We start from the raw sequence: 27,163 nt of genomic DNA, 5'->3' as shown, positions 1-27,163 counted from the left end.
TCCTCCAGGTTTCATGACCACGGGTACCTTCTCCCTCCTTTTCGGTGCAGGCTGCCATTTGGGGTCCTTGAAAAAAAAAATTTTTTTTTCTTTTTTTTTTTTTTTTTACGGGAACGGACATTTTTGATGTTGCACGTACGCGCTTTGTAACGGCCAAACCTGCTGAATAAAATCGGGGGTCGCTCTCTGGATCTGATGAGGGGTGGGAGCGACGTTTGCAGCGTGTATCGCCATGGCGGCGGGGGGGGGGGACGACGACACCGGCGACAGACCCTTGCGCCCAGCTGCCGGCGCGGCCGCTGGGGGGCGGTAGAGCGCCTTTAGAGCCCCGCCCCCGCCGCACCGCCCGCTCCCGCCCCTCCCCGCCGCGACGATTGGCTGCCGCCGCGTAAGCGGCGGCAGCCAATCGTCGCGGCGGGGAGGGGCGGGAGCGGGCGGCGCGCGGGGGCCGCGGCGGCAGCTGGCGGCGGCGATGGCGGCGGCCGCACCGGGCCCGGCTCCGGCTCCGTCCCTTTGCCGCTCGGTGCATTGGTTCCGCCGCGGGTTGCGTCTCCACGACAACCCGGCGCTGCAGGAAGCGCTGCGGGACGCCGCGTCCCTCCGTTGCATCTATATCCTGGATCCCTGGTTCGCCGCCTCCTCCGCCGTGGGCATCAACCGCTGGCGGTGAGTTGGGCTGAGGAGGCGGCAGGCCCTCAGGCCGCGGGTGGGCCCGAGGGGGGTCGGGGACGCCTTCGGGACGTGCCGGGTCTGGGCAGAAGCTGTGGGGAGGGCTCCCGCGGTAGCCGGAGCGCTTTTAGGTGCGGCAGCTGGGCCGTGTCGGTCAGGCCGCCGCAGCAGCGGGAGCAGCACACGCTGCTTTGTCCGGCCCGGTCCACGTATTGCTCGCTTCGGTGCTCTCCGTGCAGGAGAGAGGTTGCCTTGTCCGGTTGGCCTCGCCACGGTTTTCACGGCGGTGTTGCCTGACTGTGTGGGAGGGTGCCTTCAACTTTATGTAACGTCATTAGACTTTCTCCTTACAAGCTGGGCGAATGTAGGAGAGCAGCAACCAATGGACGTTTAGCTTTAGGAAGCGCTTTTCCCTGAATTTAGAGACAAGCGCACAGGCTCCTCAGAGCTGCGTGACTGCACCACGCCTTCCCTCTGCCCTTCGGCTGCCGAGTGTGCGTAGGCATATGCGCATGCCTGCCTTCCTCCCATCCCTCAGATCTTTACGGAAATACACTTTGGCTGCTGCTAGGAAGGTGGAGGTGAAGCTGTTTGGGCTTTTTCACTCTCTATAAATGGGAAAACGTGTGGCATGATTCATGTCTGTGCAAAGGGCAAGACCTCATCTACCGGTAGCCAGTAACATTATATAATGCTATTGTGTCAGGTCTCAGCTGCCTAAACATTTGGAAACCCAATCCAGGTAGGGATTCTCCTCTGCAAGACTCCCCTGCATACAAGTGAAGCAGATCTCCTGCCCTCACACTGCCCCATCAGGGGGTGTGTGCCCTCACACTACCCCCATCGGGGTAGTGGACAGGACAGTCACCTGGCTAAAAATCGTTTAAGTGCTCTTTGAAATGTTGTGTGGCTGTGCGTTAGGGAAACTGTAGTTGTAACTGATTGCCTCTGCTGTGTGCCTTAGCTTCATCTTAGAGGAATGGGATAGTGTGGGTGATTTCTAAGCATTTCTAGAACCCACATCAGAGGATGGCTTAAAAATTGTAGGTGTGCAGAAGTGACCACAATGTAGATGTTCAAATTACAGAAAATTGTGGATTCTGTTACAGCTTAATATTGTAGGAGCCTGAATTGATCTTTCCATAGACCAGACTTTCTACAGGCAGCAGCAGACAGAAATGCCTTTCACGTGCTGCTGTTGTTGCTAACTGTCCTCGTTCGGAAGAACCAAAGCAGTGCCCCCAAAAGATTAATTCCCGATCCGTTTAATCCTTGTTTGTTTCCACCAGCATTGCGGAGGGAGGGAAGCAGGTAGTGGTTTTATTTATGTTGTAGTCATGGAATATATGAAGAGATTAAGTTTTTAAAAATAATGTTTTCTTGGAGGTGTGTGCCTACTGCAGATGTCAGAAATTAGCACCACTGGCTGTTAGGCAAAAACGTATTAGCAAGTTACTTATATTTACCAGAGTTCCATTGGTTCCCATTGGAAACCTTGGCTTTGCTTTGCTGGGTTTTTTATGCAATTACTTTTATTCAGAGTTCTGTGCTCCAAAAGCAAATGTTTGTGTTTTACCTAGCTCCCAGAAATTTATCATGTTGAAAATCCCTTATTTAACTGCATAGCATCTATGAGCCATATGGGACTAACCCTTGTTTAATTATTAGAACACCTCGGAAAGTTGATATTTCTATTTAATAGATGGAAAGTGGGCTAGGGGTAGGGGAGTGGTTTGTTGTAGGTGACTCGGACCTGGTTCTGGGTCTTCTGTACTGTGATACTGGGCCCTTCTTTCCCTGAACCCCGAGTCCCTTTCTCCCTCAGGAAGTGCAGAGGGAGCTTGTTCTATCTCAAAGCTTGCAGTTCACATTAGGGCAGTGCAGTTGAGGAGAGAGGAAGTACCCACTTTGCAGGGCAATTGTAGCTTAGCTTTCCTTAGCTGTGTGTGGTCTTAAGGGAGCTGATGCAGATACTCATGTCTTGCAGGTCACGCTGCAGAGTGGGCGTGTAGGGATGAGGGCAGGCTCACTTACAAAGGGTTGCGAGTTTGCCAGCAGTGCCATGTGCTGTCACAGAGATTAAAGTTTTAAAGCTGGTGTCTTTTGCAGAGTTAGACAAGACGAAGTGAAGTTACGATGTAAATGGGGTGATGTGTGGCTGTGAAAGCAAAGATGATACATTTGATGTTTTATAGCATAGTGGGGGATCAGTAAGACACACCATTAAATGCAAAAAGCACTTAAATGCTTTTTTACAGTTTTGGGGTGGGAGGGAATAGATGAATGTCTTGCCATGCTCCCATCTTTGCGTCTTCATGGTGGAAGATAAATTGCAGTTCTATTTGCAACTATTCTAAGTACAGATAATTCTTACCTTGGGAGATCTTGGTGCTCAGTCTTGTGCTACTGATGAGCTAGGATTTTACATTTCTCTGCTGTGACATTGCCTATTTGTAGCCAGAACTGTAAAACTTGCATAGTTCTTGTAGTAATTCATTGCTTTCCTTGGAGTAGAGTATTGATATCTTTCTACTTCCTATGTAAAATTCCTCCTGCCACGGAACCCATGAAAGAATATACTGTAGGGAATTATATGGTTTATGCTTTTCTCCATGTCATAATGTGGAGAGAGCAGCTGGCAGGGGGGTGCTGCCAGCTCTGAGAGAGAACATGGGAAAGGGGTTGCAGGAAGAAGAAAATCCTGGAAACCTCTTGCATCTAGACAAGCAGAACATGCATATGAATGGCTGGGAGCTGGCTGGTGCTGCAATCTCATAGCAGTTGGTAGACAGACCAGGGATGAATATGAATTCCTGTTTTCTGTTTCTTGTCCTAACTTCCAGTTTGATTTGGTGATGCAGGTTTGCTGGAGTTCCATGCAAATTCTCCTCAGTTGTCTTTTAGCTGTAACCGGACGGACTGACACTTAACTGCTGTTGTTTCTTCTCTGCAGATTTCTGCTCCAGTCTCTGGAAGATCTGGACAACAGTTTAAGGAAACTCAACTCTCGCTTGTTTGTCGTGCGAGGGCAGCCAACAGATGTCTTCCCAAGACTCTTTAAAGTAAGAGAATAATTTTCTGGAGGATAGTGGAGAAAAACTGATGTCCCAGTGCTATCCTTGTTTTCACTCATTAATGATGCGCTAGTTGTTGGAGATCTGCTCGGCTTCTCTTTAACTGTAACTAATTCTTCACTATAACAAACTCTTTAACTGCAGCTAACTAACAGCTATCTGTAAGGGCCAGCTTGGGAGCCAGATACACTCTTGAACTCAGACTTGCAAAGAAATTTAGTAGTAGGGTGTAACCTAGTACCAGGGTGCTTGAGCTTCTCTTTTTGGATGGTGGTCTTTGCCTTTGTTTCTGTAAGTCACATCTCGCAGGGTTGCACTGTAACACACTGACTCCTCTATGTTGAGAGCTTTTTCCCTACTGGCCATTTTCTTCCTGCAGCTTTTACTCGGGAAGGCTGCTGTGTCCATACACCTTTACAGACAACTGAAAAAGCATATTGATCTGTGTGTGAATTGCAAATAGGGCTTTGTGTTAAAATTTCAAAATTGAGAAGCTTTTATGTTAGCTGACCTTCCTTTTCTTCTTCTGTTCGAGGCTGCAGTTCAGCCAGCTCAGCAGCAGAATACAGCTTGGGTCCAAGCTTCCTGCTGATGTACCATTTAGGACGGTGGAATATGCAGTGACCTCGGTGGTCAATGATGGATTAGTGGGATACATTTCTAAAGTGATATGTCAGTGCTGCAGACTGTGAGAGAGACAGGGCTGGCAAGAGTATCTCCTTGAATATCAAGGTTCCTTAAGCAGTATCATTCTTCTCTGTCCTGCACTAAGATTGTACTTCCCGTTGTCTTTGAAGCTTTTTGATGGTGTCTGTGCTAGGGTGACAAAGCTGAATGAAAAAAACATGGTTCACAGTAGTCTTATGAGTTGGATTTGTCATGTGGACTGTACCTTACATACGGTTGACAGAACTAGTGTCCCCAAAGCCTGCTATAAACCAGCTGCTGAGAAGGAGAGGTAAACTTCAATCTATACCCTCCTGCTGTAAATGGTTGTGATGTGTATTTTCTGGTGGAGGGCAATACTGGGGAGGGGAATCGGACTGTGCAGGTCAGAAAGGGCACTGAAACTTATTTTGGCTTCTGCATCTTAACACATGACACAGTAAACTATGTGCTGCTTTTAGCCTTTTCAGAGTCTGGGTTATTTTTATCTTTTGATCTGCAAATAAGTTCTGGCCAGTAGTAGTTCTTGCCCTCCTTATTTTAGTTCAAGGTATTCACAGGATAATTAAAACTTTGTTGGAGAAAAATGCTCACTTTGGTCAAAGAATAAAAAGTGGGTGGTAGAGTCTGAGGTTTGGAGAGATGGTTGTGGAATCAGCCAGACCTGCTTTTTGCTGCAGTCTGTTTTGCCTGGGCAGGTGAGTTGATGAATATCTTAGATGTGCTGTAACAGCTGAAAAGAAGGCGGGGGAGGGTTGTGCTATTATATGGTAAATGTATGGCTTTCATGGGAATTCAGGCCTCTCCAGAGCTGCTGCACAGAACAGTGAATTAGCAGCAGCTCATGCCTGGCTGTCAGCTGTTGTGGAGAGGAGAGTTATGTCACGTGGTAATGCAACACTTAGACCTAATATAATTTCTGCTCTTGCTGCCAGTAGCTGAGCTATGTTGTCGATAACAGTTGCTGCAAAGGCACTATTATGCATGGATACCGTGAGGAGAAGTGTACTTGTTAGCTCTGCGTTAACCTTTGCAGAGGTTTTTTGTCTCACTTCCTCTGAACAAACATCTGTAATTTTACCTCTTCTATCAAAGAAAAGTGTGTCATTTGTTCACTGAAGTTTACTCACAATCCCTTTGGTGTGGTGTTTTTTCCCCTACAGTTTTTCTTTGCTGTAGGCTAGATACTAAGAGACAAGTCAGTTATGACTTTTCTTTTGTATATCTGCAGCAATTTGTTGTCATACAGCTTACTGTTTTCTGGTTGGTTGTGCTCTGCTTCCTGTGTGCTACTGTAGCGCATAGAGTGGTGGGCTTCTCAAAAATGTAGGAAATACCTGAATTGGAAATCTTGTATTCTTACCTAAAATCTCTGTTAGCCTTAAATGTTTTTTTTATTCCATTCCTTTCTTTCAAGGCAGTAATGTATGTTTCTTCAAGACCAAAACCATCTTTTCCAAGCCTTCCAGCTGATACTGTCTTTCTTATGAAAGAAAGAAAAGTTTAAAATGAAGCTGTTAAATCACATAGGAGCAGGGCAGGGCCTGGAACATGTCCGTTTGACCCCTGCTCTGAGTTATGGACGCTGTCTGTTCTTATTTTGAAAAAGGAGTGGAGGACCTCTCTGAGATGTACATTCAGTGAGTGGTACATAACTGTTTTAGTTCTCTGTCCTTCCTAATATTAATTTTAGGATTAAATCTGAAAGTTTAGAAAAGAAGGGGACTTGTACAGTTGTTTTCTGCTTCTAAATTCCCTTCCCTGTCTTTGGCATTATTTTTTAATGGTCTTGAGTGAACTAATCACATCTGTTCTTTGTGCTTTGTTTCTGGCTCCGAGGTGGAAAAGACTGTCCTGTATGTACAGAGGTGACTTAGACTGTCTCGCTTGGAGAATGTGGTTCATATCTTAGTTGTTCAAGGGGTTTTTTAAGTGTCTCTAGATTTCTGGCTGTGTTTGACTAAAGTGTTTGCTAAACACATCTGTGGGCTGCTGCTCTGCTTCATGGATGTCTCAGGAGGGTCGCTGTGGAAACCATTAAAACTCTTCTCATAGGATTCATTTTCTGAGGAAAACTAGGCCATAGTCTTTGAGAGCAAACTGTGCTCTGGAAAAGCCTAGAAGAGGCTGAATGCTATTTCATAAGGACTCTTCCATGTAATCTGTGAGGGATCTATTAAAGGTGTAAAGATACAGAATAGGTGCATGGCTCGACTAGGGTAAAATAACTCCCCAAAGGCAGGACTTTAATTTAAATCTGAATTGCAGTATCATACTCTACTGTGCTGACCAGAAAGGTTCACTCAGTTGCCATCCTTTGTCCTGCATTTCCCACTACCCTGCTTTTTGCTGTTTGGGTTGGACATTGGTCCTGTATTATGTGAAGGCTTTAAAGAGACATTCAAAAAAATTTAGAGTATATTGGTTTTACTTAATGATAGTTTCCGCATAAAAATAATGGGGTTTTGAGCAGAACTTGCATTGAAAGAGTTCTCTGAAATGCTTTCTCTGAAAATACTGGAACAGCATGGTAGGGTTACTTTTGGATAGCACGTGCAACAAAACAAGGTGTTGTTAGGCCTGGGGACTGAGCTGTAACCTAAGAACATTAATAGAGAAGAACTCAAACCTCCTCTTAATGTGTTTTAAACCTGACATTTAGGAATTTGCATAGCAGATGTGGTGCTTGCTAGAGCTGATAAAATTGTTGATTCTTTGGTTATCTTGACTCCAGAGATTCCTCACAGGAACCCTCTCTAAGCTTCTAGGACTTAACACTGTCCAGGGATTCTGAAATCTTCGTTCGTAATTGTGCTGGTTAGAAAGAGTCTTCTGTTTGACAGCTGTGTGTATTGTGTTTCTTGCAGGAATGGGGAGTCACTCGTCTCACCTTTGAATACGACTCGGAGCCATTTGGTAAGGAGAGAGATGCAGCTATCGTCAAACTGGCCAAGGAGGCTGGCGTGGAGGTGGTGATAGAGAACTCCCACACACTCTATGACCTGGACAGGTACGGGGAGAGCGAGGGCAGAGGTGCTGCCTGGGCTAGGCAGGTCACGTCTGGGAGGACTTCAGTCTTCTCCATTACGTTGATTGCTATACGTTGATCGCTGTCATCCTGTGTGAGCCTAGAAGGTGTCAGCAGGATTACTCTGCTCACTCGCACTTTTGATTAGAGCACGTCAAAGTGCTGACAGTGACGTGAATGTACAGAAAGGTGTTCCTTCAAGCTTATTAAACTCTGTACTTGACAGTCATTTAAGTTGCTCAGCTGTGTCCTATTGATTGCTCTCCTTGAGCATGTCCTCACTGCGTGGACTGCTTTTTTTGCTTCATTGTAATAAAGATAGTTGAGCTGTTGTCTCAAACAGGTTATGAAGGCAGGGCTTTTAACTGATGGATGTGCCAGGACAGCTGGAAGAAGTAGAACAAGGTAGATTGGGGCAAACTTACCTTATTCTAAAACCTGAATGCCTTGTCTTTGTTGTGTATTTGCTATGGGGGAGCCTTGCCTTTATGTTGAGTTTTATGTATTTACTTATATATATAATCTCCATATATATAAATGATCTCCTTAAACAGTGGAGACAGTCTTTCAGCTAAGACTCTCAGGTATGCTTGACTTCAACCATGTTTCAGTACTATTCTTACAGGTTGTTGGGGTTTTTTTGCTTGTTTGAGGTTTTTTGGCGGGGGCAGAGGATGACTTGTGTCAGTAATGCTGAATGTAGATTTCCTCCTATACGTCTTTAGTATCCATAATTTCCTATGGGAAGGAGCTTTGCAGTTTAGCGCATGCTGTGTGGAAATGTTTGTCTTTGGAGCAAGGGGGATTCTTCTTGAACCTGTCTCGTGAGCAGATGCTGCTTTCTAATTTTTGCATTAGAAGAGACCATGAATGCCTATTACATCCTCACCGCTTCAATGTCAATGCCCCTCACATCTTTCCTCATGTCATCTTTGTCTTTTCCAAGGTAGAGAGTCCTAGTTCACTGAAGTTTTCAGGTGGAATCTGTTCCATGTCTCTTCTAAGTTTTGTCACCTTTCTTTATACTTCTGGGCATTTCTAGGGATGGAGAGCAGTGGTGAAAACGGTAGCCAGTGTTCAAAACGTAGGAACGACATGGATTTGTATAGTGCTGTAATGTTTTCCTGTCTTCTCCTAATAGTCACTAGCACTCTTTTTGCTTTTTCTGAGTGCTGCTAAACACTAAACTGATGTTTCCGGGCTTCCTTGCAGAATGGTCATAGCTATTTGAGAGGCTGCTACTATGTAAGTTAGTTTAAGATTGCATAGCCATGCATATGAAGAAACAACATGACCGACACTGCATTTCATCTGATATTTTTGTCAGCTGGTCATGTAGTGTATAGGGAAATTTTTAAGTTGCCTTTCATTTTTAGCTATCCCAGATAGCTTCTTGCGTCAGTAAACTTTATCATCATGCTGGTTTTTGTCCCTTCCCAGATAATTTATGAATAATGTTGAGCAGCACAAGCCCTAGCTCAGCTCTGTGTAGGATTTCTCCTCCTGTTGGAAAAATGGATTCCTACTCTATCCTGTATCTCAAAGAATTTTCTGTCTGCAGGGACCTTTTCCTTTATCCCAATTTATTGCGGTTTCTTTAAAAATTTTCAGTGAGGGATCTAGTCAGATGGCTTCTGAAAATCCAGGTAGAGTATATCAACTGAATCTCCCTTGCCTCAGGCTCAAATGTCACTAATAGATTTTTGAGGCACAAGTTCCCTTTACCAAGGCCAAATTAACCCTCCAGCATATTGCATATACCCATGCATTCACTGATTCCATTAGTATTTTCTACCCATATGCTTAATGCACATATCAGACTCTCTATTCTGTCATCCCTCTGATGCCCTTGAAACGCTTTTTAAATCTGGAGTCGTATTTGCTTTTTTTTCTTCATAGTATTTGGGTAGTTTTAAGACAAGTGTTACACGCAGCAGCTATTAGTTTGGGTATTTCTTGATGTATTTTACAACTCCTGGGTGCATGCTTGCTGGTCCCGGCAAGCTGTTGCTGTTCAAGCATAGCTTTGTTTTGTGGCATTTCTTCCTGACCTCCCAATCTGTGACATCTCCTGATACATTTCCTTAAAAAGATTCACTCATAACCTCCCCTAATACCTCCATAGTGAATACACGTGCAAAAATAAATGCAGGGGGTTTTGCTGTGCTGTTACAGTCTGCTTTTTTTTATGACTTGATCACCTCTTGGCCCTATAAATATCCTGGACTGTCTGTAAAGGTTTGGTGGGGGTTTTTTTACTACTAATGCTTTTTTTTAAAAGTTTTCTCAAACTTTCATTTGGGTTGGGAGGTGCAAGGAGGCTGCTTTTGTGGTTTTTAATTTAACCTACCAAAGTTTGGGGTTTTTCGATCTTTATTTGGCCTTCATTTTTCTGAAGGATTTTGCCTTCTATTATCTTTGCTGATGCTATTCTTTAATTGTTTTGACTCTTGTGATCTTTTTTGATGGTTTGTGTGCAATTGTTGAATTTTTTTTCCCCAACGTCATCTTCAAATCATCTCTGTGTTGCCTGTCAGTGTTTTGCGTCTCAGCTTGTTGTTTTTGCTTAGCACACTTCCTTATTTTTATGCATTTCTCTTCTTGAAATAAAAGCCATTATGGTATTGTTGCTCCTGGAAGGATGTTAAATTGACGTATGCCAAAGTCACGGTTAGAGGAGGCAGGTGATAACTAACATTTGCAGCTATACCTTAGTGCTGCCTAAGACCAAATCATGAATTGCCTTTCCTTGTGGGTTCTTGATTAATTGTTCCATGGAGCCGTCATTTATGGCAACTAGAAAATTGGTTTTTGGCAGGCAGCGGGGTGTGACAGCTACCCAGCCTGTGTGGAGGCAGCTGAAGTCTCCAGTTACTCTGACATTTCCTGGTTCTTGGCATCTCTGAGATTTCTCAGCAGGTGGTAATACAGTTCTAATATTGTATTTCTCCTGGAAGCCTCTCTCAGAATATATTGCCCTCCAGTCGTGTTACCCAGTCTTTTAACTCATGGTATATGTTGTCCCTCTGCTCACCCTACTGTTTTTCCTGCATAATTAGTAACCTGGTGGTAGCATCCTACTTCTCATGTTTCTTTAATCAAGTTTCCAACAAGATTGTCAGGCTTGGTTTTAAACAATTTAGACTAATCTTTCATTTCTACATAAATGATTCCAGCAGTCCTTCGCTTGTCCCCTGCAGTATATTCCCGGTACCACCTCCACCAGCTCCTTTTCAACGTTTACAAAGAGCCTGTTCAGTTACCTTGTGAATTTGACCAGTTTTACCCAGTAGGAAGATTACAATATGCTCCTTGTTGGCACTGCCAGCGTAGCTGTGTGATTATCAGAGCATCTTTCCCCTACTCCCCCCCAAAACAAGGAGGCAGCTATAGAAAATCAGCATCAGTGCTGGAAAATACTCCTAAGAAAATCTAGGAATTCCCAGTCAAGATTAGCAATGTTCAGATTGTAGAAGTCAGACAGAAAAGATAATCTCTTGGGTATCAGCTTAGCCTGCTCAAAGCCTTTACTTGACAATTATTCTGTCTGACGACTTCCAGCTGACAGGTTCTTTTGTTCCATCTCTGGATCTGCCTGTTTCCTCCTCTTTAGGATCTAAACCCTCTGTAGTCTGCTTGCTGACGGTCAGCGTTGTGGTTTCCGTAATCCTGGGCAGGCCAGGGTTATTCAGAGGGAGTGGTTTAGGTCAGAAAAGAACACTGTAAGCTTGTATGTTTGTAGCATGCATCAGGAGCAGCTTTTCCTCAAATATTCTAGCCTAAGGTTGAAATGATAGTTAGATGTGTTTTAATAGGAGCGTGTACTAACTTAAAGGAACCAAGCACTGGGGAAGCGTGCATACCTTGGAGGTTCTGCAGTTCGTAATTACGCTATGCCAAAAAAGTGGTTTATTTCCACCTAAGAAGGTTAAGTCAAACTTCTGCCTGCCAGATCTTGTTATCCTCATCTGTCTTGCATGGTGCTCTGGTGTCAGGTGTTTTCCCCCGTGCTGATACTTAGCCTGTCATCAGGTCACTTCTCCATCTTTCATCTGCTCATTTGTGTGATTCTGCAGAAGTTGAATTGTTCGTCCTTTGTCCAGCGTCTCTTGTGTGGAATATCTGTTGGTTATCTCTCCATCTCCTCTTTGAATCTGTAGAAACATTCCTTGTCTTATGTACGCGTAGCCCTACACAAGCTCTCTGGAGCGAGGATTTAGATCAGAGCAATTGCATAAGCTGGCGAGGCTAACTAAATAGTCTGCGTGAATTGGTAGTGGGGTGCGTTGTTGAGCAGCCTGCTTGCCAAGTGCTGGCAGCCAGCTCTTCCTTGCACAAGGAAGCAGGGGGGAGCACATTCAGTCCCTTGCCAGAACCGGGCCCTGTCATTTGCAAGCAAGCTGAGGTATCAGGTTTTTGAGGCGAGCAGCTTGCCCTAGCACAGTAGCCATCCCACTAGGGCAGTGCCGGGGAGATGTGAGTCAGAAGCTGACACCTGTGAGGCTGTGCATTCCAAGTCTGCAGACACTCTGCTGTCACAGGTGACTGGCTGTAGGATGCCTTATAATGCTAGCAGCGCCAGAACTAGGTTTTGTCAGGTTTTGGTTGCCTGCTTTCTTGAGGTAAAGTGCGACTGTGTGACTGACAGTCAAAAAGACGCTCATAACTTCTGGCATCAAGGTACTACTGTCAGATAGTGCTGGGCAGTAAATATATTGCTAGTCTCGTAGCACAGCCATTTTTATGTCTGTTGACTAACACCAGCAAGGTTAGGTTTTGTATGATGAATACAGCGATTCTGCTCTTCTCTGTTCCGCTACAAGAAAACCAGAAGAACAACTGCCATGTGTAGTCTGTGAGTTGCGCTGGGGGAGACAGATGAAATGGGAGTATTAAATCCCGGGGAGGGACCTCCCTTTTTCTGTCATTGGGGAAAGTCCTGTGAGATTGTACTGCCTGGGTTAGAAGGACAGCAGGAGGAAGGCAAGGACTCCTGCTTGGGGGGCTTCCTGTACGAATCTTTGTACAGAAGGCTGAACAGCACTACAGTACCCAGTATGTATCGTATAATATCCAATATTGTACAATACCCAATATTTGATACTTCTTTTCATGGCAGTATTGTGAAACGTTCAAATTTGGTTGCATAATGCCAGTGTCAGGTGCTGTGAAATGTGCAACTTGTCCTAGTCCTTTCTCTTCAAGATTTGTGTCCCAGATGCAATAACTGACTGTTCAGGAATTTAGGAGCTGTACTAGGTAACTTCACTCGTACTCATGTTCTTGAGGATGTCAAATACAGACACTGGCATCCACCTGCAAGTCACAGCAATTTGCTCCAAGTAGCTGTCTGTTCACAAAAGTTTTAGCTGTGGATCTCAGACGTGGTTAATAGCGTGGATCTTGGACCGAGCTGCAGCCTCGGCAGATCTGTGGAAGAGAACTGAAAAAAGAGGCAGTGTTAAAGAAGTGGCTTCCCTGCCCCCATCCCAAGCACCTCAGGGCAAACACAGTGCAGCTTTGTCACGTTTTCTCTTCCAAGCTCTGAACTCCTCTGGAAACAAGTGAGCCTCTCTAGAATGCTGTAACTGGAAATGCCTCGCTTCTCTTCCAGCGGCAATGCTGATTTTCTGGGGATCTCTGGTCAGTCTGGTTTGGGGGCCCCAGTGTTCAGAGCAAGCCGCAGAGAAGATTGTGGTGGGTAGTATTCATGAGTTCGTGATCTCTGGCCATCTCTGGGGTGGTACACAGAGACAGCTGGCCGAAAAGTGTGTGCGTGAAAGCAGAGGAGATGCTCTCTGGTATGAAGGTACAGGACAGAATGTGTTGCCTGTAAGGCTCCCCTCAATACGCTTGCTTGGAGGGGTGGCAGAGGGTGCTGTGCCTGCACTGGGATCACGTTTATAGCCTCGCACTAAAAATACACAGTGTTTTGCACTCTGTGCACATCCTGCTTGCCCTCCCTCCCCTGTCCTGTTCATTAGTGTATTTTTCTCCAAATGTTTACAACTTCCAAGCAGCAAACCGGGAGGAAACTGCAGGAGGCTTCGTTTTCAATCTTTGCGACTGTGCTGCCTGTTTCAAAGGCTCCCCTTCCCTCGGCTGGCCGCGCGTAGGAGGCCGGAGCTCCTGGTCGGCGCCTGGCCCAGACGGCGGCGGCCGCAGCGGGAGGCGGGGCCGGGGCCGGCGTCCCGCGGTACCGCCGCTCAGCGGCGCGGGGAAGCTGGGTCACTGCGGAGCACACGTGAGGGAGGGCTCGGGGCCCGGGAAGGCCCTGGGCCGGCATGTCGCTCCTCCTCGCTACACGTGCGGCTTCGGGGGGAAGGGAAGGCACATGGCGTCCGCCGAAACACTCGGCTTTAAGCCCGGCCCCTTGCATAAGCTGTTGACTGTGATGGGTGGGGAAGGCTGCTCTGCTGCAGCTCCTGCGTGAGCTGTGGGGTTAGCTGCCTTAACTTTATGTAATGCTGGCGATCCCTGTGCTGTCTGCTTTGCTCTTAACTCCTTCCTCTCCCTGCAGGCATCCTTCATCCTGGGGAGGCTTACCTTGCCCAGGGGGCTTCTCAAAGCTCTCTGTCCCTGGAAAAATAAGAGTAGCCCTAGCAGGCTGTGGATGCTTAGTGGAGGAGTGGGGAACCGTGGCTGTCTTTTCTGTAGCATGATCTGATGCAGGTGAATAGCATGAGATAGGTCTGCTTGTGACCATATGGCATGGGGAAGGATGGTGATTTCTCTAATCACGGGGGAAGAGAGGAATGACGGAAGCTGGGATTTGTCTCATCTGAGATAGGTGGAGGAGGGGTCACTGACAGGCTGGGACTTTTTGTGTCAGTCGGGGAGGAAGTAAGGTCAGAATCAGGATATCTCGAGGTGTCAGGGGAACAGATGCAGGTCTGGGATTTGGCATCTTGGGGAGACAGAAAAGGAGTAATCGGATTGAGATTTCATACAGGGGGTCTGATGAGGAGCTCTGGGAGAGAGATGTGATGCTAAGCCTGATTCAGCTGGAGGTGTTTTGTTGTTTTCCCACGGAGATGAATTAGTATGTGGGGTTTTGTTTTCTGGTGTGTTTTGGATTGGTTTGTTTGGTTTTTTAATATCCCTTTGAGGGATGCATCAAGTGGAAGCTAGATCTATAAGGATTTCTGTATCCAAAGTGAAAGGTTATCCTGAGCAGATATAGCAGGATGCAGTATGGCTGTCATTTCCTTGTGTCTTCTGTGGTAGCGAGGCTGTGTTGTTTTACCTTGCTTATTTTGTCTCCAGAATAATTGAGCTGAATGGCCACAAGCCACCCCTCACCTACAAGCGCTTCCAGGCCATCATTAGCCGTATGGAGCTCCCAAAGAAGCCAGTGAGCACTGTAATAAGCCAGCAAATGGAGACGTGTAAAGTGGACATCCAGGAGAACCACGACGATGTGTATGGGGTCCCATCCCTGGAAGAGCTGGGTATGTGTTGAGAGTGAAGGCAAGGGTTAACGTCAGCTGAAACAGGATCTAGGAAACTGTTTCTGATGGCTGGCATGTGCTCAGGACAACTCCAGTGTTCTCATCTGACCTGGGCTGCCTCTAGCCATAGAAGCAGCCTAATGTTTTCAGCGAGTGCTGGACCTGGTGAAAACAGACTGCTATCCCTTGCACTACTGTCGATGCACAGCGTCCCCTTTAGCATTGCTCTGAAATGCTCTGCATCTGTCCTTACATTCTCTGCTATACTGAGCATGTAACCACTGTATCAGTGTCTCATGTCCTCACCAGCTGCTTTCCACCTACTGCCATTTCTAACACGTTGTGTAACAGACCTGAAGAGGTAAACTGTGTACCAGGCTTAGATCATTTCATTCACTTATTGCCAAGCAGCACCAATTTGGGAGCTTAGCAAGACAAAAGATATTACAGAAACTTCTTTCACTCATCCTGCTATGCCTTTTGGTCCTGTATTTTTCTTGGAGGAAGAGGATGAATAGAGAGCTGAGGCATGAGGAATGCAAGGCCTACATCAGCAAAGTGAATCTAAATGCAAGGGAAGAAAGAACTAATGCAGAATACTGTCTGCGTGTGTGTGACTGGAGGCTCCATACCAGCTTTATGGGAGTATCACCTTGTATCTTAAGGCACAGTTTCAGCAGTCATGTAAAAGCGGGGGGCTTCACAACAGGGGTGTCCTAAGGGTTGCAGTCCTGGGTAGATCTGCTTCCTTTAATGTCTGGCCTAATGTGAGACTGCCTGCAACCTTACACTGCTCTGCTTACTGCCAGGGGAGGCTCCTCTGTCAGCCCAGAGCAGTGCAGGGAAACTGCGTTATTGCTTCCCCTTTTGCATCAGTTCTTCAGCACTAATCCAGTGCCTTCCCCAGCACCAGCTTTCAGCAGAGTAGGAGCCTCACCAGGAGCAGCCAGGCTGTCTAATGAGCTGCTGGTGTCCATGGCAAGGTATTTTGTAAGGCAGAGCTGTGGAGCGTATATTTCTTTGCCAGCTGCTCTGGCCTTTGGAGCAGAGTCCTGTGGGTAGTGCTGACACACAGAGAGAGTGCTGGCACGTGAGCAATGGGGAAGGTCCCCAGAAGGCTACCTGAAGCATTGCAGGGAGAGGCCCTTGTAGTGCCGTGTCATGAGCAGGCTCTCCCCATGTTCCACACGATTTGCCTGCTGTAGAAGAACTGGAGCAGCAAGTAAGCCATGTTAGGCAACTGCAGTATGTAGTGTCTTGCTGTTATTAATGCTTAATCCCATCTATACCCTTTGTCTAGGCGTGGCTTCAAATCTTACAAAGTTCTTTTCCTCAGGCTTTCCTACGGATGGTCTTGCCCCTGCAGTTTGGCAAGGAGGGGAGACGGAAGCCTTGGCACGGCTGGATAAACACTTGGAAAGAAAGGTAACCTGTGTTATTTAAGTGGCAATTCCTCCAGGCTGTGGCTCCAAACGAAAAATGTTGAGCATTGGCCATTGCTCTGTTTCCCTGCTCTTTCTAGCAATGGTTGCAGCATTCACCTCTGGAAGGGGTGTTTGGTATTGCTGGGAGTACTCCTGTGATCTTGGGTTGTGTGTGTAGCAGGGAGCTCCTGGGCTTCCTCAGACCCAAAGAAGTAGAGCTGCATATTAATTGTGCTGCTGTTTGAAGCACGTAGGTTTCTTTTCCTTGTTTCTACCCCTCCATTTCCTTTAGAGGAGTGCAAACTTGGAAACTCTCCTGCAGGTTGCTGCACACTGCACACCATCTCGTTTTTTCTTTAGCTGAGGTATTGGTGCGAGTACATGCTCATAAAAGAATGCCTTCCCCTTGTACATCAGCCTGTTAATATGTTGTCTCACTGGCTGGCATTCCTTGAGCCCCTTGCTGAAATACCCAAATTTTTTCTGTGGGGCATATGATGTTCATTATAGTGCACAAGGCAAACAATTTCAAAGTAATGAAAGGTGACCCAGCTGCAGAGGCATGACTCAATTTTAAACAGTTTGTATCTTTTTAATGCTGGGTGGCTTGGTGCAGTTGTAGAGATGAAAGCATAAATTCTTGCGCTGAAGGGGGAATAAACTGTCAATGTAGTACTCCACAAAAAGGTCTGGATTTCCCCAAATTTTCTTGTTCAGTGTGTGAAATGAGATAGGTGTACCTGGACATAAACAATGGCATTAGCATATGTCCCTAGGAGCTCTCAGGGTTATTAGCTCCTGCATACAAAGCAAATTTAGTCCTTTTTGTGGCCCAAATGACGAAGTGGTTTAAATCCTGGAGCAAAGGTTTTGTATTTGAATGGGCTGTGGGGGTTGTGATTGCCCACTTGAGATGTCTCCCAGTGGTGGTTGGAAGTGAATAGAAGAGACTGTGCTGTCAGACCTGAGTGGCCTTGCCACTTGCACAGATTTCAGGGTTTTTTGGCTCATTTCTCCTGAATATGTCTAGGCATGGGTTGCAAATTATGAAAGACCAAGGATGAACGCCAATTCATTGCTGGCCAGCCCTACAGGACTCAGTCCCTACCTGCGTTTTGGCTGCTTGTCCTGCCGCTTGTTTTACTACCGTCTCTGGGAGCTGTATAAGAAGGTAAGACAAAAGGTTCGTCTGGAGAGCAGGCTGGTTTTGAGCATAGATAGCATGGTGCTGGTTCCCAGACAGTGTGCCAGAACAGCTGTAAAAGTTACTGTTGCCTCCCTTGTGGCTGACTGTTGGGCGAAGCTTGTTGCTACTACAGAAGAGGCTCTTGAATGAGGAAAAGTAATTCTCCTGTGTATAGTGGAGCAGACCTTAAATCTGCTGATACCCTGTTCTTCAGCCTGGACTTGCGTCATGAGCTGTGTAGAGCTTTTTGCTGTTAGTTTTGGGTCATTCAGGTCTCTCGTCAGTGTACTGATTGAGCTAAAAGCAGTGCTCTGACTTCACCACCTGGGGTTTCCGGTAAAGGATGATCTGGAATTGAGCTCCTTTATGGCAGTTGTCAGTAACCGACTTGGGAATTGTGTTTAAATGCATGGGTGGCCTACAGCTCAGCTTAATGAAGCCAGTCCTCCCCTGCTTGTGAATACCCTTGTTCCCTCCTCCACAGGTGAAGCGGAACAGCACGCCCCCCCTCTCTCTGTACGGACAGCTTCTGTGGCGGGAGTTTTTCTACACAGCAGCCACAAACAACCCAAAGTTTGATCGTATGGAGGGGAACCCCATCTGCATCCAAATCCCCTGGGACAGGAACCCTGAAGCCTTGGCAAAGTGGGCAGAGGGCAAGACAGGCTTCCCTTGGATCGATGCAATCATGACCCAACTGAGACAGGAAGGGTGGATCCACCATCTGGCCAGGCACGCGGTGGCCTGCTTCCTTACCAGGGGCGACCTCTGGATCAGCTGGGAGTCAGGAGTCAGGGTGAGTGGCATTTCCAGAGGCTTGCAGGAGGCCATAAGAAAAAGTCTCCCTGGCACTCGCTGTAAGGATGGGCACACAGGTATGGCTTTTGCTTCGTATGTAAAAGTTGTGTGGAAGAGAGGATTTGCTAGTGGGCTCGTGGCCTGCCAACAGCCTGACTTCTACCTTCTACCGTGAGGCTCTGGCAGTATAAAGAGTCTCCAGTAACCATAACTAAATGTTAGTGGGACCCCCTGGTAAATATGGACTGGGATTTTGGGGGGCTTTTTTATTTTTTTGTAAAAGTTCTCTCATTCCATCTATTTTCTTTGCAAGTTCAATGTCACTTTATAACTGGACCTTTTTCCTCATTGTATAATCCACCACTGTGCTGGTCAGGGAACGCTCCATGACTGTGAAATCTGAGTCTAGAGTCTCTCAAGCAAAGAAGTAAAAGACCCTCCTCTTGGGCCATCTGAAGGGACAGACAGCTTGAACCTATCTGGTGTACATATTGCCCTATGCAAAAAGTGGAGGCAGGAGCATCTTGTCGCAAAGCTGACAAAGCAGAGCATAGCTGAAAGTGCGTCATAGGGTCAGATGCTAAAACCACAGCATCTGTGCATGGATGTGAGCGAGTTACTGCTGAAACCTGTCAGCCTCTCAGTGGCAGTGTGCTCTGGGACCTTCAGAGGGGTTTTTCCTTCTTGCTTTGGTGCTTGTTCTTCTGTGCAGCATCTGCCTGCTCCCTACAGTTGATGCTTGCACTTGTTATGCCTCCCAGGTTAGGATCAATACCCAAGGCTTGCTGCAACACTAGGTAGTGGTTTTGTGTGTAGCTGCATGAGAGATAAGCCAGCACTTTATCAGTATGAGCAGACAGTGCCTCCCAATGTGAAAGCATCAGGAAGTGAGATATATTGACCAGCCAACTGGCTTCAGCCAGCAGATCACCTCTTTGTTGCTGCTCTGGTTCCTAGGAGCTGTTCTCACAGCTCAGTGCCTGCCGTTTGAAATAGCATCTTGGGTCCTCCTGCCCCAAAGTCCTGCCTGGGGAAGCTCTCACTGCCTTTTCTTCCAATTGCTGCAGGTATTTGACGAATTGTTGCTGGATGCAGATTTCAGCGTAAATGCTGGCAGCTGGATGTGGCTTTCGTGCAGTGCGTTCTTCCAGCAGTTCTTCCACTGTTACTGCCCCGTGGGCTTCGGACGTCGCACAGACCCCAGTGGTGACTATGTTAAGTAAGTGATGTGACTGGAGCTTTTTTCTTGCTTGATCTGTGAGCCTAAGTCATTCCGTAGCTGACAGGTGCATGGCGCTTTCTGTGCATTGTGAATGCTGCATTGCTGCACTTTAAGTGGTGTTTGTGCATCTTTTTACTTGTGTTGCAGGAGGTATCTGCCCAAGCTAAAGGGTTTCCCCTCACGATACATCTACGAACCATGGAATGCCCCAGAGTCTGTGCAGAAGGCAGCCAAGTGCATCATTGGGGTGGACTACCCCAAACCCATGGTGAACCATGCAGAGACCAGCCGACTGAACATCGAACGCATGAAGCAGATCTACCAGCAGCTGTCACGCTATAGGGGACTCTGTAAGTACCAACAATTGCAAAAGATTGTGTCTTTAATAGGAGATAAAATGGTAGGAGGAGGGGTCATGATTTATAATGGATAGCACTTGTGTCTCTGGCCAGTCCTTGCAAGAGGAAGCAGTCCCTGCCAAAGCTGCTCAGTCCGTTTCCAGGGAGAGCTACATTGAGCTCTTGGACAGCTAAGAGTGAAGTTTGATTAGTTTTGAGAGCTGGCGATGGCACAGCACCATCCGTATGCCACCAGTGGTCCATTCTTCACTTTGGGAAAAAAACCTAGGCAGAGCATCCTAAATAAATATGCTGCTGGATCACAGTGTCTGTCTGTGGCCGGCACTGGGTGCGTGCAGCTCTGAACCCATCCTGCTTTGGGATATGGATGTGCTGGTTGGTGATCACTAAGGTGTTTCTGTGTGAAGGGCTTCTCCCACCCCAGCTGCTTTTTGTTTCTTAACTATGATCCTCTTGCCTTTCTCTAGGTTTACTGGCATCAGTCCCTTCATGTGTGGAAGATCTCAGTGGCCCAGTCACAGACTCAGCTTCAGGGCAGGGCTGCAGCACCAGTACAGGTGAGTTGGAGCTATTTGTGTGCTTCTCAGAGTTTCGTGTCGACTTAAAGGCTACGGGCAGGAGAGAGAGATCCTTTTCTAATAAGAAGAGGGTGTGTAGCTAGGAAAACAGATCCCATTCACCTTCCTTTAGGCTTTCTTCAGAAGTCCCCAGTGAGCCTTCATTCCTGAAAGGGCTGAAGAATAGGAGTTCATTAAAGTGAATCTTTTATTGCCTGTATGGGATCATATGCAGCCACTTAAGGGAGAAGTGCAGATCACTGTAGGGCTAATCAGGTATGATTAAGCTGTTCTCTGTCAGAGGACACTTTTGTGTTTGTTCTGGGAGACTTAATTATTCTGCTTCTACAAAGTTTTTTCAAAAGTTTACAGGGAGTCTGTGGCAACATCTCTGTGCTTGCGCACTGCATATTCTTCTTTCTCCCAGCTCTGTAGCAGGTTAGGCTAGGGTGTACTTATGAGATCTAAAGGCAGGGGGAACGTTGCAATGACTCTTCTTCCTCTACAGCGATGAGGCTGTCACAAGCAGACCAGGCTTCTCCAAAGCGCAAACATGAGGGAGCAGAAGAGCTGTGCACTGAAGAACTGTACAAACGAGCCAAAGTGACAGGTCTCCCCACTCCGGAGATCCCTGGCAAGAGTTTATGATGTGAGTAGTCCCTAGTGTGATCTGGCCTAAACGACCTTGTTGTGGCAGCTAGCAAGGCTCAATCTTATTTGCTCCCTGCATTTTAATGAACAAAATGGACTTGCTTGTGGAGGGAGGTGGCTCCTAACTGTAATTCCATGGCCCTGTAATTTGGCAGTGGTCTGCCCTCTAGTTGTTTTGCTTTTGCTTGACAAGCTGTTAACTCTGTTGTCCAGCAGAGAGCAGTACCCTCTTGCTAGAACAATGACAGAGCACAGTTGTTCGTGGGTTTGGTCTAGTGAGGCTGCTTCTCCTTCCACAGAGTGGGTTTGCAGCCAGATTTGCAGATGTGGTGAGGGTACAGGCTGGAGGAGGGGAGTAAGCAGGTCCAGTCATCTGCCTGAAATGCTCCAGATCCCAGGAGGGAAGGAGCTGGTCACATTTTCTGCCAACTTTTCAGTATGAGGGGGAGGTCAAGGCAAATTCTCTCGTTTGCTTTCTCCTACAGCCAACGACAAGCAGCTTGGAAGTGAAGGGTGAGAGTGCTGAAGAGGTGACCGGAGGAGGAGGGACTGCTGCCACAGAGGGACTGGAACTTGGGATCCGCAACAGAAAATCTGGGGTCTCCTATAAATGTGTAATTCCAATAGCTGCCACAAAAGGGCACTGCGTTACTTGTGCTTGGGAATATTTGGCTTTCTGGTCTCCAAAGAGCCAAATATGTCTCTTCTCAGCCATGCCCAAAATCTGCCCACATTTAAGGGGGCAAGAGCCTTCTATCACCTTGTTCACTCCCAGGTGTATCTTTCTTTCCTGACAATGGCTCAGTGCATGTGACTTGATGCATTGGTGTAGGGAGCAGCATCTGCGCATCTCAGAAATAGTGGACATCCTTTCTCATCACTAGTACTAGGCAGTGAGGTACGCTGATTACTTCAAATTATAGTAGGGGTTGAGAAGGAAGCTGCTACAATGTCAAAAATAGAGTACCCATCCTACAGGAGAACAGGAAAATTTCAGTATTTCATTTGTTACGCTAGACTGATGGGGATGTAAATGCTTTCTGAGTAAATCAAGTTGGTACTCATGTGGGATGGAAACAAAATGAAGGGCAACTGTAGCACAAGACCAAAGAGATACAAACTGTCTGTACACTTGAAAGGCACTTAAAACTTTCCTTGCAGAAGAATCTCACGGCTGCAAGGTGGGCCATAGTGCTGTTGCCTGGATGGGCAGCTTCAGAGCAGTTTGACATCTGAGGGGGAGGAACGCTGAGAGGAGGAGGAATTCTTCAGAGAATAAGATCATGCCGTGATATAAGTAAAGTAGTCTCCCAGAAGCTTGCTGGTCCAAATAATAAGGGAACTACACCTGGGCCCTGCACGCTACAGCATTTCCTTCCCTGAGTGAGAGCTCTCTCAAGTGGAGTGACCGGTGTCTGGTGTGTAGCCTGTGGAGTGCCTCATACTGATAGGGGATGTATTACACATCAGCTCCTTGAAGTGAGTCTTCCTCGGGCTCAGTCCGTTGTCCATTCTGTGTGGATGTTTGCTCTTTCCTCTGTTGGCATCTGTGTTTCGAGTTTCTACACAGTGTACTCCTGTACCTCATACCCTGCACGCTGCTCCTTCTTGCCATTTGCATTTACGCTGGTGCTTTGTAGTCTAGCAGGATGACTGTAGCTTTCCTGGCTCTTAACCATACACTTCTTGGCCTGGTCATGTTACATGTCATTTCAACACGGTGCTGGCAGAGCGCCTCTGCTTGCCTTCCCACCTGAGAGGGCAAGGGAGGGTAGTACTGCAGAAGAGCCTCTCCTTTGGCCGTTTTCAAGAGGGATTAGATCAAGTAGCTAATCCTGTGCAATGGGCTGCTGTTGGCACTGTTTTCATTTGCTGTCCAAAACCTTTCAGCCCCGCCTGGCACAGATAGTGTGGGGGCTGTATGCGAGCTTACGCAACTAACAGCTTGGGGAGCACAGGATTTGTCTCCCACTCTGACTAGGATAATCAGATTCAGTTTTGGAGCCCATGTTTGAACCTAGAGCAATGGGGCTGCGAATAGAAACTGACTCAAATGTATCTGGGAAACCTGAAGTGGTTGAATTGGGTCTGTGAGTTAATTTATTGAATTGCTGAATAACCTTGCCTTCCCACTCATCTCCCTGGGGCATTGACCCTGGATTCCTTTTTCCAAGGGAATCCATTGGGCAGACTGACCAAGTAAACAAGAGTCACTTTTCCTGCCCTTACTTTCTTCTAAACTACTATTCATAGAGTCTGCCTGGTGGATAACCCAGTAATCAACAGGTTTTGTCTCCTTCAGTCTGACCCAGACCTTACTCCCACTGTCTTGAGGGTAGAAAGTATAAAGAAGAGACCTTCCCCCCCCGTCTTCTGCTGCAGAGAGAAGAAAGGGGAAAGACATGCACTTTGTACGCTTAGGTTACAGAAATTGTGACTTCTGTCATTTGGAGAGTTTCATGCTTAGGCAATGGTCTGTAAATATGACACTTTTTTTTTTTTTTATAAATGTCTTTAACCCTCTCTTCGCTGTCATCCAAATTATTTTGTTTGGTAAGTGGCATTTTTCGGGCTGGATCCATGGGGGTAAGAAGCCAAAGGGAGGGGAGGCAAAATCTCCGAAGTGATTTCTTAGAAGGCTTTGTGGGTGAGGAGGAAATCACATTTGCAAGGTTTCTGTCAGCGCCTGTGATGTAGATGGTGGCACCTGGAAGAGCTGCACTTTGGGTAGTAGAACTGGGAAGGACACAGAGAAACACAAGGCCAGCCAAAGATGAGGGAAAAACTTCCTGCAAGAAAGCTGTTAAGTAGGCTGGGATTCATCCACTCATATCTTTTCCCAGTTGAAACGATAAAGGTGGGTAAAACTGTGTGACAAGTAAGTAGAGTAGGGGCTGATTGTTCAGTGTTTTCTGTAATGTTTAGGATTGGGCATGTTCGATTAAACTACAGGATGGCAGGTTGAATAAGGCTGCACCTTCCTTAGTTTTTGTGGTAAGCTCTTCCTTAGTTGTGGGTGTTAACAGTTTGAGTTCAAAAAAGGTTGACCAGTTCATGGGGAAAGAAAAAGCCATCAGTAGCCGTTAGTGAAGATACCATCTTTGTTTCAGGAAGGAGCAGAGGATTGCTGCAGGCTGAGATCAAGGAAGCATCATGAAATGGATGCCAGTTTGGAGATTTCCTTTTCCTGGGATAACGACTGTTTTCTGTGTGTCAGGGCTAGGTGGCAATATCTGACCTGATACAGGCACCCCCAAAGCAGGCATAGGGTGAGCTCTTTGCCTGGGAAGAAGGAGTGTCATGGTTTAACCCCAGCCAGCAGCTAAGCACCACGCAGCCGCCTCCCCCTCCCCCCTCCCAGTGGGGTGGGGAGGAGGGGAAAAAAAAAAAGTAAAACTCGTGGGTTGAGATAAGAACAGTTTACTAACTACGAATAATAATATAATAATAATAATTGTAATGAGAAGGAATGTAACAAAAAAAAAAAGAGGAAAACCAAGAAAAGACCAGTGATGCACAATGCAATTGCTCACCACCTGCTGATTGATGCCTGAGCCAGCGATCTGTGCCTCCTGGCCAACTCCCCCCTGTTTATATACTGGGCATGACATTCTATGGTATGGAATACCCCTTTGGCTAGTTCAGGTCAGCTGCCCCAGCTATGCTCCTTCCCAGCTCCTTGCACATCTGCTTGCTGGCAGAGCATGGGAAACTGAAAAGTCCTTGGCTTAAGATAAGCGCTACTTAGCAACAACTAAACCATCAGCATGTTATCAACATTATTCTCACGCTAAATCCAAAACACAGCACTATAGCAGCTACTAAGAAGAAAATTAACTCTATCCCAGCCGAAACCAGGACAGGGAGCAGTTGGCTTTTCATGCTGTGAGAGCAGTGGCTTTCAGGATGTTCCCCAGGGTGGTGTGGAGGCTCCTTCAACTGAGAGGGTGGGCGCTGGGGCAAAGTGCTACAGAGCTATGAGCAATGTGAACGTGGTTCAACGTGGGTCTCCTTGTCAGTGATTGAGGCTTTTGTCTTGCAGTTCTTCAGCTAAGCCATGAACTGATACTAAATACGCCGTGACTTAGCAGTCTAGTAACTAGCTAGGACGCAGTTGGAGTAAAGTTCTGCTTGTGCATTAGGCCATCCTCCTTGTGCTCCTGTGTAGACCCAGTTACTGGCACCTTTTTTTTTGTATCTTTGGAGAATTACATGAGGTACATTACTTTCTTAGTAATCAGCAAGCCTTTAGGAAGTGCAAGTGGCCGTTCAGTTTCTCGCCCAGGTTCGGCAATGGGACAGATCCAGAACAGCAGTGCTAGAGCCTTAGCCTTAGTTGGGTATGTTCAGATAGCGCCAGTCCGAACACCAGCTAAGCGATTGCTACAAACAATCCAACAAAGCCAAGACACAATTTTAAAATACTTTGCATATATAAGCATTTAAAATTTGGAGTCTAATTTGTTCGGCAAGTTTGAAACGCAAAAGGCAGTTTTTGAAGATGCAAATCAGGGTGTTCCAAAGAGGTGCTGGAGATAAAAGGGCGTGTCTGGTCTGCAAGGAGAGCAACGTGTACAGTGCGTGGGTTAACTGAGTGAGGGTGCGGTCAAGGGTCATGCTATTGCTGAGCTGTTCTCTTGTCTCTGGCAAGGACCTCCTGGGCTTGAGGAAGTAACACTTCAGTGCTTGAAGTGGCTTGTACCTGACAAAAACCTTTTGAAAATAGCAGCCTGTGCCTTAGAAGATGAAGAGCCAGGATGACAGCAAACTCAGTCCAGCTTTCTCTACCCAGAGTGTAATAATGTAAATTAAACCTGGAGAGGTTGGGTTTGAGGCTCCTTCTGTGTGCTGGCCAGAACATCTGTTCTCCCTGTCAAAGGAATGGTGGTGATGTGGCTAAGGATGGAAACTAGCTAACCTTGGATTTCTAGCACAGAATGATTGCCTGCTCCACGTGCTCGTGGTTGGGGAAATTCCCTTCCCCCATGTCTCTTCTGTCTGCACAAAGAAGGAGCTGGAGCAGCCTCAGGAGGGGCTGGCTGAAAGGTTTGAAAGTAGAAAACACACCTGGATATGAAGAGATGGGAGCCAGAGCCGTGGCTCTGGGGCAGAGGGGAAACTGGAGCAGTGAGAAGGATTGCTGATGGAAAGAGAGCAGAGTGCTAATCTGGTATCACACCTGCATCTAGGGGGAGATCAGGTGGTTCCGCTGCGGGAGAGGAGCAGGAACACCTCTCGGCACGTAACCTTTCCTCAGGTTTAACTTAAGGCTGAGAACAGTTGCTCTGAAGTGAGCATGTATACACGCTCTCCCAGAGGCCATGGGCTCTGCCATGCATACACAGAGATAGATGTGACCGTCAGTAGCGCAGCCAGAAAGGCCCAAAGTGGGTGTCCTGCCAGGCCGGCCTGAGGCAGGGCTGGGATGAAAGGCCTGATGACCAGACTGGGGGGGGCTCTTGGTGCTTGGCATCCCAGCAGAAGGTGAGAGGTGCTGGTGGTGATCTGGCTGCAGGAGGAGGAGGAGGAGGAGGCATCCTTACCTTCTGCCCCAGGTCAGAGGCCAAACGACAGCCATGCTGCAGAGGAATCATGTTTCGGTAGCTGGGGTTTATGCTTTGAGACGGAGCTGTGTCAAAGCTCCCCCAGTCCCTGAATGAATGCTGGTGAGTGTATTGGGTCCTGCACGTAAGACAGTTCAGTCTGTGCATCCAAACTGCGAAGGGGACACCTAGCCCCCCTCAGGAGGCTGCCCCGGGGGTACCTGCATGTGGTGACGCTGTGGGTGTGTGCTTGTTTCCACGCTGGCCCAGGAGTAACATCTCTTTCGAGTTTGTCTGGCAGGAGATCAAGGCTCCCGAGAGAGAGCAGGGCTATGTGCCTTGGAGGGCTCTGCTTGCTCTTCTCTGGAGGAACAGCTGACGTCCTGGGTCTTGGCCAAGAACTAATACCACTGCCTCAATGACAGTCAGCTCCACAGTTTGAGAAACACTGATGGGACTTGCTGTATCTTTAAAGTTTGAACAGCTGAAGCAGTGCTGCCCACCCCATCCAGGACTGTCACAGACAGTAACCAGG

The 27,163-nt window shown here is 47.1% G+C and overlaps 1 protein-coding gene across 1 annotated transcript; it reads left to right on the top strand.

The window, feature by feature from the left end:
• Nucleotides 1–472: 472 nt before the first annotated feature.
• On the top strand, nt 473–23,608 carry CRY2 (cryptochrome circadian regulator 2). The gene is made up of 12 exons (XM_050897256.1): nt 473–666; nt 3,623–3,731; nt 7,277–7,419; nt 14,704–14,888; nt 16,225–16,313; nt 17,343–17,483; nt 17,983–18,294; nt 19,364–19,515; nt 19,666–19,868; nt 20,345–20,434; nt 20,943–21,083; nt 21,571–23,608. Exons 1-11 carry the CDS (start codon nt 473–475, stop codon nt 21,080–21,082), a joined length of 1,758 nt encoding a protein of 585 aa, XP_050753213.1. The 3' UTR covers nt 21,083; nt 21,571–23,608.
• The last annotated feature ends 3,555 nt before the right edge of the window (nt 23,609–27,163 follow it).

Source organism: Gymnogyps californianus, chromosome 5 (assembly GCF_018139145.2).
Source record: "Gymnogyps californianus isolate 813 chromosome 5, ASM1813914v2, whole genome shotgun sequence".
NCBI classification, from domain to species: domain Eukaryota; kingdom Metazoa; phylum Chordata; class Aves; order Accipitriformes; family Cathartidae; genus Gymnogyps; species Gymnogyps californianus.
Note: the sequence above shows the minus strand (reverse complement) of the source record. Positions and strands in the feature narration are given on the sequence as shown.